This window comes from Misgurnus anguillicaudatus, chromosome 5 (assembly GCF_027580225.2).
Source record: "Misgurnus anguillicaudatus chromosome 5, ASM2758022v2, whole genome shotgun sequence".
Taxonomy (NCBI): Eukaryota; Metazoa; Chordata; class Actinopteri; order Cypriniformes; family Cobitidae; genus Misgurnus; species Misgurnus anguillicaudatus.
The window spans coordinates 26123862-26135144 of record NC_073341.2 but is presented as its reverse complement, the minus strand read 5'-3'; the positions used below and the strand labels follow the sequence as shown (position 1 = coordinate 26135144).

Below are 11283 nucleotides of genomic sequence, written 5' to 3'. Positions count from 1 at the left end.
GTCAAAGTGACGCCAAAATGAATGGGAATCAATGGGATGCTAACAGCAGGTGGGGGTTCGCTAAGCAATGGCGGCGCCCTGGGAAGCTTCAATAAAATATTAAACCCTGCCCCCCTGGTCTACCCCACTGGTCTACCCCGCCTGTGCTGCTGGCTGCATTTGGCGGCCATCTTACCACAGGGCGCTCACTCACTCGTAGCATTGTTTAATGATGCATGTACTTTTAAATGACCATAACTTGCTTAATTTTCTACCGATTTTCAAACGGTTTGGTTTGTTATAAACATCAAAGATGTACCTATGACACTGCATACTTAAACTAAAAAAATTATAATTTTCATGAAACATGTTTAAGCATCCAGAATTATAGCCACGTTAATAACGTTTGTAAGAAACCAAACTATTTGAAAATCGGTAGAAAATTGAGCAAGTTATGGTCATTTGAAAGTACATGCATCATTAAACTCAATGCTACGAGTGAGCGAGCACCCTGTCGTAAGATGGCCGCCAGGTGATGACGTTAGAGACTCCGCCGTAACACCTCTAACCTTTATACATATCTATACAATGTGTATAATGTTTATACGATGACTTTTGTACTTTGTACTTCTTGTTGTTTCTCAATAAAAATAAAAAAACCTTTATACATATCTATGCTGACACCTGCACCTTCGTGCAAAGCTCAACTGTTCACAAACTGACTGCAAGATGGTAATGAAACTGGCTTACTGGGATATACGCGGGGTAAGCCGAAAGTTAAAAACATTGCATTGATTATAATTTTTTCTGTAATCATTTTTTGTGACACATTCATTACACGACTGTCAACCCCAAACTTGTACATGATCTGCTTTGGCTTCTGTCAAATCAACATGAACTTCACAGGTTACATTTATTTAAATTGTTGGTTAATTTAGACGCTTCTAGCAGACCAGAGGGCAGTAAACTGTTCTCTCAAGAAAGTTTGATTCTGATTCAAGTTAGTTATAGCTGTCTGGTTTGAGAAGTGTGGGTGGGGAGTCTGGGGACACAAAATGGGTAGTTTTCAACTTGAAAATTACGGAGCGAGTGAGTGAGTGAGCGAGAGAGAGAGAGAGAGAGGGAGAGAGGCAACGTAGCCCTGATTTATATGCTCTGTTTCTGATACTGTTGTTATGTTGTTTTCTAGTTTGTTTCACTTAACCGCACCTCCGCTAACGAGTACTCGGCATGTTCTAAATGATTATTTTAACCCTTTTCCCGCCAGCATTTTTTGAGATTTTCACAAAAGTTTCACAAAATGCCTTCCAGAAAATGTTCTTCTCTAAATATACAAACATACAACATATCAAGTGAAAGAACAGACCCTCTGCTTTCAAACAAACAAACAAATAAACTCCTACGTTCATTTGTTCAATTTTAATCAACTCTCAAATATGGGTAGGTTTCTTCAAAAAGACAATTTTGACCAAAAAGTTTAAATAATTGCAATTTAAAGGACTTTTGTTAGAGATCAGAGTCAGAACGATGACCAGTGTCATTGGTTAGGAAAGTTTTTTCTTAATTGACAAGATAACTCATCAATGGCAGAGAAAGAGTTAAGTACTCAAAATGGTGACAGCCCTAAATTCAGTGTAGCAATATGCAGTATAGTGCTGCTTACACGCTTTTTAAATATTAATAAAAAATTAAGCTGTGTTTTTTAGCAGGTAGATCTTGTCGGGTTTATCATTTTAAAATAGATCACCACACAAAAAAGTATGGGCACCCCTGCCCTATATAATGTAAAGAACATTCTGTAAAAATATAAACTTGATATGTTTAATACTGACTGAGTAAGGTCAGCGACTGAAATCATAGTAAAATTAATGCTTGAAATCAAACTGTGATGCTTTTTATCTCATAAAAAAGATTTGTGACTTTAGTCTAGTTTTCACAGGAGAGTCTCAGTGACATAGGGGAGACCGGGGTTGGTTGTCACAATTTTTACTCATGCATGAATTGCTCATCTTTCAGCAGTAATTCCTACATGAAATGAAACTTTGGGGTCTTGGCTTTAAATGTGTATACTTTTTACTTTTAGAATGTATTGTAACAGGAAGTAATTAACCATCAAAGACACTCTGACACAATGTGACAACCAACCCCATCACGGGGTTGGTTGTCACAGGGTATGGGGTTGGTTGTCCCTATAGAGGTTCAATAGGATTTCAGTGATAAATTGGGATCTGAAAAGATAATGTGTAACTTTTTAGTTTTTTTAAGCTAGAAACTGCAAATAAGTTTTAATATGAATCCACCCCTATGATAGTTGTTATTAATGCCCCTTATGTTTAAACAGTGGGATTAAAGTGGGTGATCAGTTACTTGAATAGGCTTCATACCCAGCTGCACTATGAACTTCAGCCAGCTCCCTGTCTCCCGTCTGCCATCCCTGGACAAACCGATCAATCCAGGTGTGTCTGATTATTATTGTTGTGACTACTGAGGTCAGGCACACCTGGATTAATCAGCCTGTCCAACAATGGCAGACAGGCAACAAGAAGCTGGCTGAAGTGCAGCTGGGCATAAAGCCTATTGTCTACTGTGTTGAGAAATAAAATGAAATAATTTTTAGTGTAAAAACCTCTTTATTTAATGCTTTATTTATTTTATTTTAACAGCAAACAAAAACAGACAAACAGTCTTAAAAGGTCTACATGTCCTATCCTACAAGATCTCAACACAAAAACAACACCAACATGAAAATTTACTCTGACCCATAAAAATAAAAAATTGTCTCCTAACCTCAATGTTTTGTGTCTGCTCAGCAAAATTTCAAGTGCAAATGAGTAAGCTATTAAAGGCTAACAGATTGATATCAAAATTGTACCACAAACACATATTTTGAAAACACGAGCAACACACATGACACTTCTAACACATATTTTGAATTTGCGCCTCTCAGATGAGCAGTCACGAGCCGCCACGGGTATCATTTAAAAATTGCAAACAACAATACATATTTTCTAGAAATGTACCTTCTGCCTTAAAAAAGAAATGCTTGACCAAAACCTGTATTATCATTATTATCATTATTTATATGGTGATTTCACATAGTAGCTTCAGTAACAGATAAAACAAAAATAATGACAGATCATTAAAAACAGCTGTAGTTTTTTTATCAATGGTGTTCTAAAATGAAGAGCAGATTACAGAATACATTTTGATTGATTTCCTAAAGTTGTTGCAATGTGAGAAGTTTTAATATTACTGGACAAGTTTAGCCTAGTTTAGGTTAACACAAAACAGGGAACGTAAATCTGTATCGTATTGCTCCAGCGTCACACTATGTACACTGCATTACAGTAAGGAACTGCACATATGCAGACGTCATAGCAAATAGCAAAATACACACACCTTGTTCTAAAGTTCACTCAGCACCGAGCGAGACCACGCTAAAAATCAGTAAAGATGGGGTGGTGAGGGAGAGAGGGCCCAGCTAAGGGAGTTGCGCATGCGTGGGGACTTTAAAAGTTCATGGGCCATTAGACTTGTCCTAAGCATCCCCCCCTTACGGTGCCCTGTTGACACAGGCAGACTTTCCTTGTCCTGCTCTTCGTGGCGATGAGCCATATATATTAAAAATATATTTTTTTAAAGTGTGGGGGACACGATCAGGATTTTGAAAAGTGGGGGGGACATGTCCCCCCGTGGCGCCGTCCCCAGTGGAAATTATGCCCCTGGGTGTGACTAACTAACGTGACAAAAACTATAGTCTGTCGCTGGTTGCTAACTGTCTATTGTAGATTGTCATTTATCAATAGTTTTATAAATCTATAAAACTGTTGTTCTTTGCTAATTAGTTCATTGCTGATCTGAGATTGTTGATGTGTGCTGTACAGTAGATAAAATTTTACATGTGTATTGTCGAGGGTTAAACGGTTAACTCAAAATGTGCCTTTATTTCCCACTTGCTTTAAATTTTTAAAGGTGCAGACGGATATCAGTGTATGACAGCAAAGTTTCAGAATCACTCTCGGGGTACTTGAATGGCATACATCGATAGGTCTGCGCAGCGCCGCATGAAGTCGAGCATGCCTGCCACTTGTCAATTGAAACGTATCTATGCGCATCATGTCTGGTTAGACGAGAAAGCCCCTTTTATTTTTATAATAAAATAATTTAACTGTTTTTTAACAGCTTGCTCAACCAATCCGTCTGCTGTTGGAATACACTTGCACTGAGTATGAGGAAAAGTTGTATTCCTGCGGTGAAGGTATGTGATTTCCACTATAACTCATCGTGCTTAATACAAGATTCTTTAAATAATTATGATTTAGCAGGTGATGAAAGTGATATTAATTTTCTTGTCTCGCAGGCCCCAACTATGACAGAAGTTGTTGGTTTGATGAGAAGAACAAACTCGGATTGGACTTCCCTAATGTAAGTTCCAAGGTTAGCCACAGTTTTTTTGGTTGGGGGGATGACATGCAACTGCTAACCATAATTTCTTCACTAGTTGCCCTACCTAGTGGACGGCGACACGAAGATTGTCCAAAGCAATGCCATTATGAGATACATTGCCCGCAAAAACAACCTTTGTGAGTTTATTTATAGTAGTTATTATTAACAAGTATATTTGGACTTAAATTTGTGCTTATTGTAGTATTTATTTAGTTATTTTGCTATCTGGAATATCTCTGAAAGCAGTGTAGCTGATAAAGCTTTGAAAAGCAGAGTGTGTTATAGTTTCTCTGTACTGTAACTCTAGGTGGGGAAACTGAAGGGGAACGGGTGAGGGTTGACATCTTGGAAAATCAGGCAATGGACTTCCGCAATGGTTTTTTTCGAGTCTGTTATGGAAACTTTGTGAGTGCCCACAATTTCAACTGCTGCTCATTTACACACACACTTACGGTGTTAGAAGGGGGGGGGCATTTTTTTTCCATGGGGGCACACTTCATAGGGGGCGTGCACACCAACGCTTTTACGCCCGCGGCCGGCGCATGTTTTCAATTGTTTTCAATGGAAGCTCAGCGTTTTTCAAATAAGCCAGCAGCTAGCGGGTTTTTTTCCGCGCTGAAAACCGGCGCAGAGAGTTGAGAAATGTTCAACTTTGGAAGAAAAGCGCCGCTCGTCAATGTCAGTTCTCACACGGCCGTCCAATCACAGTGTAGGTGGGGCGGGACAAGTATCACAGCAACCAACCGTCTCACAGCTGACGTATCAGAGCTACCAAAGCGCTTAGCTGAAGAAAGCTGGCACTCAGCTGAAAAACAGCTGGCATTCGGCGTCCTAGGCGTTTTCAGCCGCGTTTAAATGTTTTGGTGTGTCCAGCCCCATAAAGTGAAAAAACAAACAGACTGAACCATCAAAACTCATTTGAAATAGACCAACTCAAGGCTGTCCAGTTTACAACGACGATGCAAAAAGAGTCTTCAGTCTTCCACCAGCAACACAATAATAACAATACATACCAGATAGCAATAAACAAATGTAATATGTAGCATATTAAGTGTCATGATTCACAAAGAACGGGACCCAAGTGCAAGGTACGGTGAACTCAAAACAGGGTTTATTATAAACAGAAACACCCACGAGGCTTCATTACGTCATAACTGTTTCGAAACGTTTCGAAAATGCGATGGTTCACCACTAGGGGGAGTTGATCACATGACCAGTGTTTAATATGTTTCGGTGAACTCGGGTCAGTTTTATTATAAAAGTTCATAAAACATTTATCCTTCTGACTAATAACACTGCCATTTTGTCTGCTTTTGTTTATAGACAGATTTAATGCAAAAATGTGCATGATTAAAAGGGTAGTTAGTTTTAATCATTTGTTTGCCCTAAATAAAACTAAAAACACATAATACACTTTTAACTATGTCTTAATTAAGTTAAATAATTTTTTTAACATTTTAATAAAAATCTTGCTGTTATTTTGTAAAAAAAGTGTAAAATGTTTGGACACATCTGCTTTTACACTATTTTGACCAGCAGGGGTCGCCAGCGTGTGTGGGTTTCGAACTGCTTCGAAAAATTGAATCAATTTTCGAAACAATTGGTTAAATTGATTCGAAGCTTCGAAAAGCTTCGTTTCTCCCATCACTAGACATAAACATAAGGAACAGATGGTTAACAAGACAATACTCTAGACTACACTTTCAAGACTTGACTAGGCTTTGAACATTCAAAATACACTGAGATGTTACAGACAAACCAAAACAATCCAGCACAGGACAGAAAACACTGGGGCCTTAAACAGGAGAAGCTAAACAAGATAACGAGGGAAGCTCAGGTGAGGGGAGTTAACCAATAAACGAGGAAACAAGGAGGTGGGGCAGACTCAAGACACAGCAGCACACTACTCTAACAAAAGGCCATGTGCTGCCACACAAAACATGGGTACTGCCACAATCCTGCCACATGACCATGAACTACTATGAATAACTATGACAGACTGGCAGGATCATGACAGTACCCCCCCCCTTAAAGGGACGCCTCCAGGCGTTCCTCAAGGGGGTACAAGACAATGGACAAGACCAGACTATGATACAGACTATGACAGATAACAGATTCAATAAAAAGAACTAGAAAGAAAGTCCAAGGTGATCAACACAACCAAAAACTGCAAACTAAAGATCATAAAGGTAAAGTCAAGGCTTGGGCAACGGTCGCTGAGGTAGTGGCCGGGCAGATGGCTGCGGTCGGGCAGACGGCTGTGACTGTAGCGGTGGCTGCGGCCGGGCAGACGGCTGTGACTAGGGGTGGCTGCGGCCGGGCAGACGGCTGTGACTGTAGCTGCGGCCGGGCAGACGGCTGTGCCTGTAGCTGCGGCTGAGTTGACTGCGGGAGTTGAAGGTTGATCCTCACGAGCAAACAGTCAATAAGTGTCCATGGTGAGTCCACCGATACCTGCTGGGTCCCTGACTGGCTGGATCATTCTGTCATGATTCACAAAGAACAGGACCCAAGTGCAAGGTATGGTGACTTCAAAACAGGGTTTATTATAAACAGAAACACCCACGAGGGGGCAAAAGACATGACATAAACATATAACAAGGAACAGATGGTTAACAAGACTATACTCTAGACTACACTAACAAGACTTGGCTAGGCTAGGCTAGGCTTTGAACCCTCTCAAAATCCACTGAGATGTTACAGACAAACCAAAACGATCCAGCACAGGACAGAACACACTGGGGCCTTAAATAGGAGAAGCTAAACAAGATAACGAGGAAAGGTCAGGTGAGGGGAGTTAACCAATAATGAATAAATGAGGAAACAAGGAGGGGGGCAGACTCAAGACACAGCAGCACACTACTTAAACAAAAGGCCATGTGCTGCCACACAAAACATGGGTACCGCCACAATCCTGCCACATGACCATGAACTACTATTAATAACTATGACAGACTGGCAGGATCATGACAGTTAAGTGCACTCACCATTAAGCGAATCGCAGGGAGAAAATCTCATAAGAACTAACCATCTTATATCATTTATATTTACTATGTATTAAACCACAACCAAACTTTTATTTTAATACTGTCTAAAACAAAATATAAACTTATTGAAAAGTATGCTGCTGGAGACTTGAGTCTGAGAAAGGATTACAGGGGCTATTTTGGGGATGTTTTACTACACTGTAAAAACAACCTATAGAATTTACTCAATACAATTGTTGTAACAATTTGCACTCACTTTGTTTGAGTAAATTCTATCCTATATATTTGAGTAAAGAGTACCTAAATTTAATTACTATGATAAACTTAAAAAATTAGGTAAGGTCTACCTAATTTTTTCATAACTAATTACTTATAAAAAATGAATAACATTAACCCTATTGGTATTAAGCCACATATTTATTAACTTATTATTAATAATGATTAGCCATTAAGAAACTTTACATATTACTTATTCAGAGAGGGTTTAATAAGAAAATAGTCATACACAAGATTGCATAAATTGCTTGCTTTATTGACCAAATAACATTCTGTAAACATTTAAAACTAATTAATGGAAGTACAAAATAACCCCAATACATTTCAAGTGAAATACAACATATCATAGTATAAAGCTTCTTGAACATATTATTTCATAAAAAAATTAAACCAAAGTCTTCATGAGATGTTAAAAAACCATTAAAAGCAAGATTCCTAAATACTGTTCTTCACGTTATCATTAGAAAATTAAAGAAGACAGTAGTGCTGCACAATTAATCGCATCGCAATCGCGATGTCAACCTGTGCAATTATATGACAGCAAAATGTTGCAATTATATTAAATAAATAAATGTGTGGACTTGTTAACACAAACTTTCTGATAACAGTTTGATGATTTTCCTTGCTGTTTAAAAAAAGAAAGAAAAACGAACAAAAAAGGCAGTGCACATGTGGCATATGCACATGTGTGGTGTGCATCGTCCCGTGGGTGTGTGCGCAGTGCGGAAATACCAGAGCGAAGCTGGATGCAGAGGAGGTTGACAGTGATTTGGTAGCTAAAAAAAACTCTACGTCTGTTGTATGGCGGTATTTTGGATTTAGGATTACTGACACTGAGCAGTTGCTACATCACCTGGCAATACAAAAACATTTCTAGTTTTACAAATACACATTTTAGCATTATCACTAAACTGTGTGTGGATTTTCCTTAAAACCCATCAAGTTGATTCATGATACCATTTATTATAACCGCACATCGCAATATTATAATCGCAATGGGAAAAATTACCCAAATCGTGCAGCCCTAGAAGATAATAAGATGAGAGGAAAAACTGATCTCATTTACCTCAGTAGACTAGCATGCTATATCGATACAAACAAACATTTCAATTTCATTCAAAACTTAAGTGCAAATATACAACTTTATATCACAGTACACGTGCATTAAACATTGAACACTAACAAGAACATACTTACATTCAATTTTAAGTGATTTAACTTCATATACAAGTGACATATAAAACATATGAACTCCGAAAAACGTTTTTGAACAGACATTAAATTAAAAAGCCCATGGAAAGGCAACGTTAATTATAAATCCGTAAATGATAATAATAATAATAAAATGGCTTCATAAATGGATCCCTTCTAAAACAAAACTCAATATATTAACAGATAAATGCAAGAAAACGTTTACAGTAATTATCTAGCATTGACAGCTTTACCGTTGTTTGTCTGCTCGACGCCCTCCCGGGCCGTCCGCTGCTCTCTCTCGTCACGTGGCTTGCTCAAGTTGAACCACTCATATTGAGCAGTTCCGCTGTTCACGAGATTCAGCCATGTAAATAATAATAATGGAAGTTAATATTTTAATCATTTTTATTCGTATTCGCAGGTGCAAGAACTGGTCAATGTTTCATTCAAAGCTAACCTGACTGACATTCTAACCTATCAATCTGTCACTCGACAACAGAGACAGAGAAGCATGCAAATGACTAAACTTCTGGTAGATTTTACCATTAAACAACCTAACATTTCCATTCATGATGATATCAACAAGTTAAATAAAAACGTACCTGTCAACAAAGCGCAGTTCTCCCGCCGATATGATATGAAAAATGGTGACTCGAGTCCCGCCTGGATGTTGATTCATGCGCACTTTGTGGTGCTAAGGCCAATATTTTGGGGTATATGTTACTTATTTTTTTTAGTATTGCAGTTATTACTGTTAGAAATTGGATAGTGAAGGTTGAATATACCCATTAGGGATGCACGATATATCGGCCGACATATCGTTATCGGCCGATAACTGCTTATTTTTAATATTATCGGTTATCTGAAAATTAGGCCGATAAATGAAAGCCGATAAATGATGGATTATTTTGGTTTGTTGAACCACTTCACTTGCTCATTGCTGGCCATGTGGAGTTTTGATTGGTGCTTTCTGTGACATAGCACGAAGATGACACGTGTTGCGGGCTTAAGAAGAGTATGCTAGTCTAGCGCAAAGACAAGATGTCCGCGGTCTGCGAGTGTTTCATTGTGAAAATAATATGAATATTTATCGGCCTATATATATATATCGGTTATCGGTCCCCAAATTTAAAGAGTTATCGGTTATCGGTATCGGCCAAAATTTCCATATCGGTGCATCCCTAATACCCATTATTTTTTATTTTACTTGCTAGCTTAAATACTTAATTAAATTATAACTAATTTTCATGGGTTAAATTTAACAACCTCCAGAGTAATTTTTTATAGTGTAGAAATATTATTTTGTTTCATATTATTATGTTTTATATTATTACATTTAATGTAATAATGCATTTAATTTTCTGATTTATTTAAGATCCTTTTTTTAAGTTACCGTTGTAGAGTAGTTTCTTTCCTGTGGTGTAAATACTGCTGAAGAGAGCACTCAGTCCACTATACGTCTATGAAAATGATCAAGTTCGCATTACCTTTTTTATCTTAAATAATAACTTCGACCATACGATTAGGGAGGGGCGCTGTGTCATCTGGGGAGGCACTGCCCCCTAATGCCCCACCCCCTTGGTGACGGGCCTGGTTGAAGACTGTGTCAGCTTATGATGTGAATTTATTAAACTGATACGATTTGTTGTTTGATTATAGGACAAACTCAAACCGTGCTACAATGAGGCACTGCCAGGAACCTTAAAGCAGATGTCTGATTTTCTTGGTGATAGGAAGTGGTTTGCTGGAAACAAGGTGAAATGTCATAATGCATGGTAGCTAAAAATAATTTGTCCTTTGAAAGTGGCAGTGTATACTGTGAGTCTTATTTGTTTCTGAGATCATCTTCTCATCCTATAGATCACATTTGTGGACTTCATTATGTACGAGTTGTTGGATCAGCACCGTATGTTTTGTCCAGAATGCTTGGATGACTTCAAAAATCTTAAGTGCTTTCTGGATCGCTTTGAGGTTTGGAATTAAAACCTTCTGCTTAAATAGTTTAATAATTTTAGATACATTTTAATACTTGCAATGCATGTGTTTATGGATGATATGGAATTTAATTGACTCGAATGTGAACTGTTTGCTTGTCAGAGCCTTGAGAAGATTGTAGCATACATGAAGTCCAGCAAATTCATCAAAACACCTGTTAACAACAAGATGGCAAAATGGGGAAACAAAAAGGAGTGAAAATGTTAAGATTGTTGTTTAAAGCATCATGAATACATAGATTAGATGCTTGATCAATGCAGTTAAAATGCACATGCTATGATTTTTATTTACCAGTTTTACAAAATGTTTGAAAAACAATTTAAGCATAATGATTTATATACATTCAATTGGCAGGTGACATTATAAGCATTAGTCACTGATTATAAAGTGACTAATGCTCAGTGTT

At 37.9% G+C, this 11283-nt stretch overlaps 1 protein-coding gene across 2 annotated transcripts; it reads left to right on the top strand.

Moving 5' to 3' along the window:
• Positions 1 to 605: 605 nt before the first annotated feature.
• LOC129414171 (glutathione S-transferase Mu 3-like) lies at positions 606 to 11266 on the top strand. 2 transcript variants are annotated; one of them, XM_055168113.2, is made up of 8 exons: positions 606 to 744; positions 4162 to 4237; positions 4340 to 4404; positions 4481 to 4562; positions 4733 to 4830; positions 10542 to 10637; positions 10743 to 10853; positions 10980 to 11265. In XM_055168113.2, the coding sequence occupies exons 1-8, from the start codon at positions 709 to 711 to the stop codon at positions 11073 to 11075; spliced, it is 660 nt and encodes a 219-aa protein (XP_055024088.2). In that variant the 5' UTR covers positions 606 to 708; the 3' UTR covers positions 11076 to 11265. The 2 variants fall into 2 exon arrangements, with proteins under 2 accessions (XP_055024088.2, XP_055024089.2); XM_055168114.2 differs by having other exon boundaries at positions 691 to 711; positions 10980 to 11266.
• Positions 11267 to 11283: the final 17 nt, after the last annotated feature.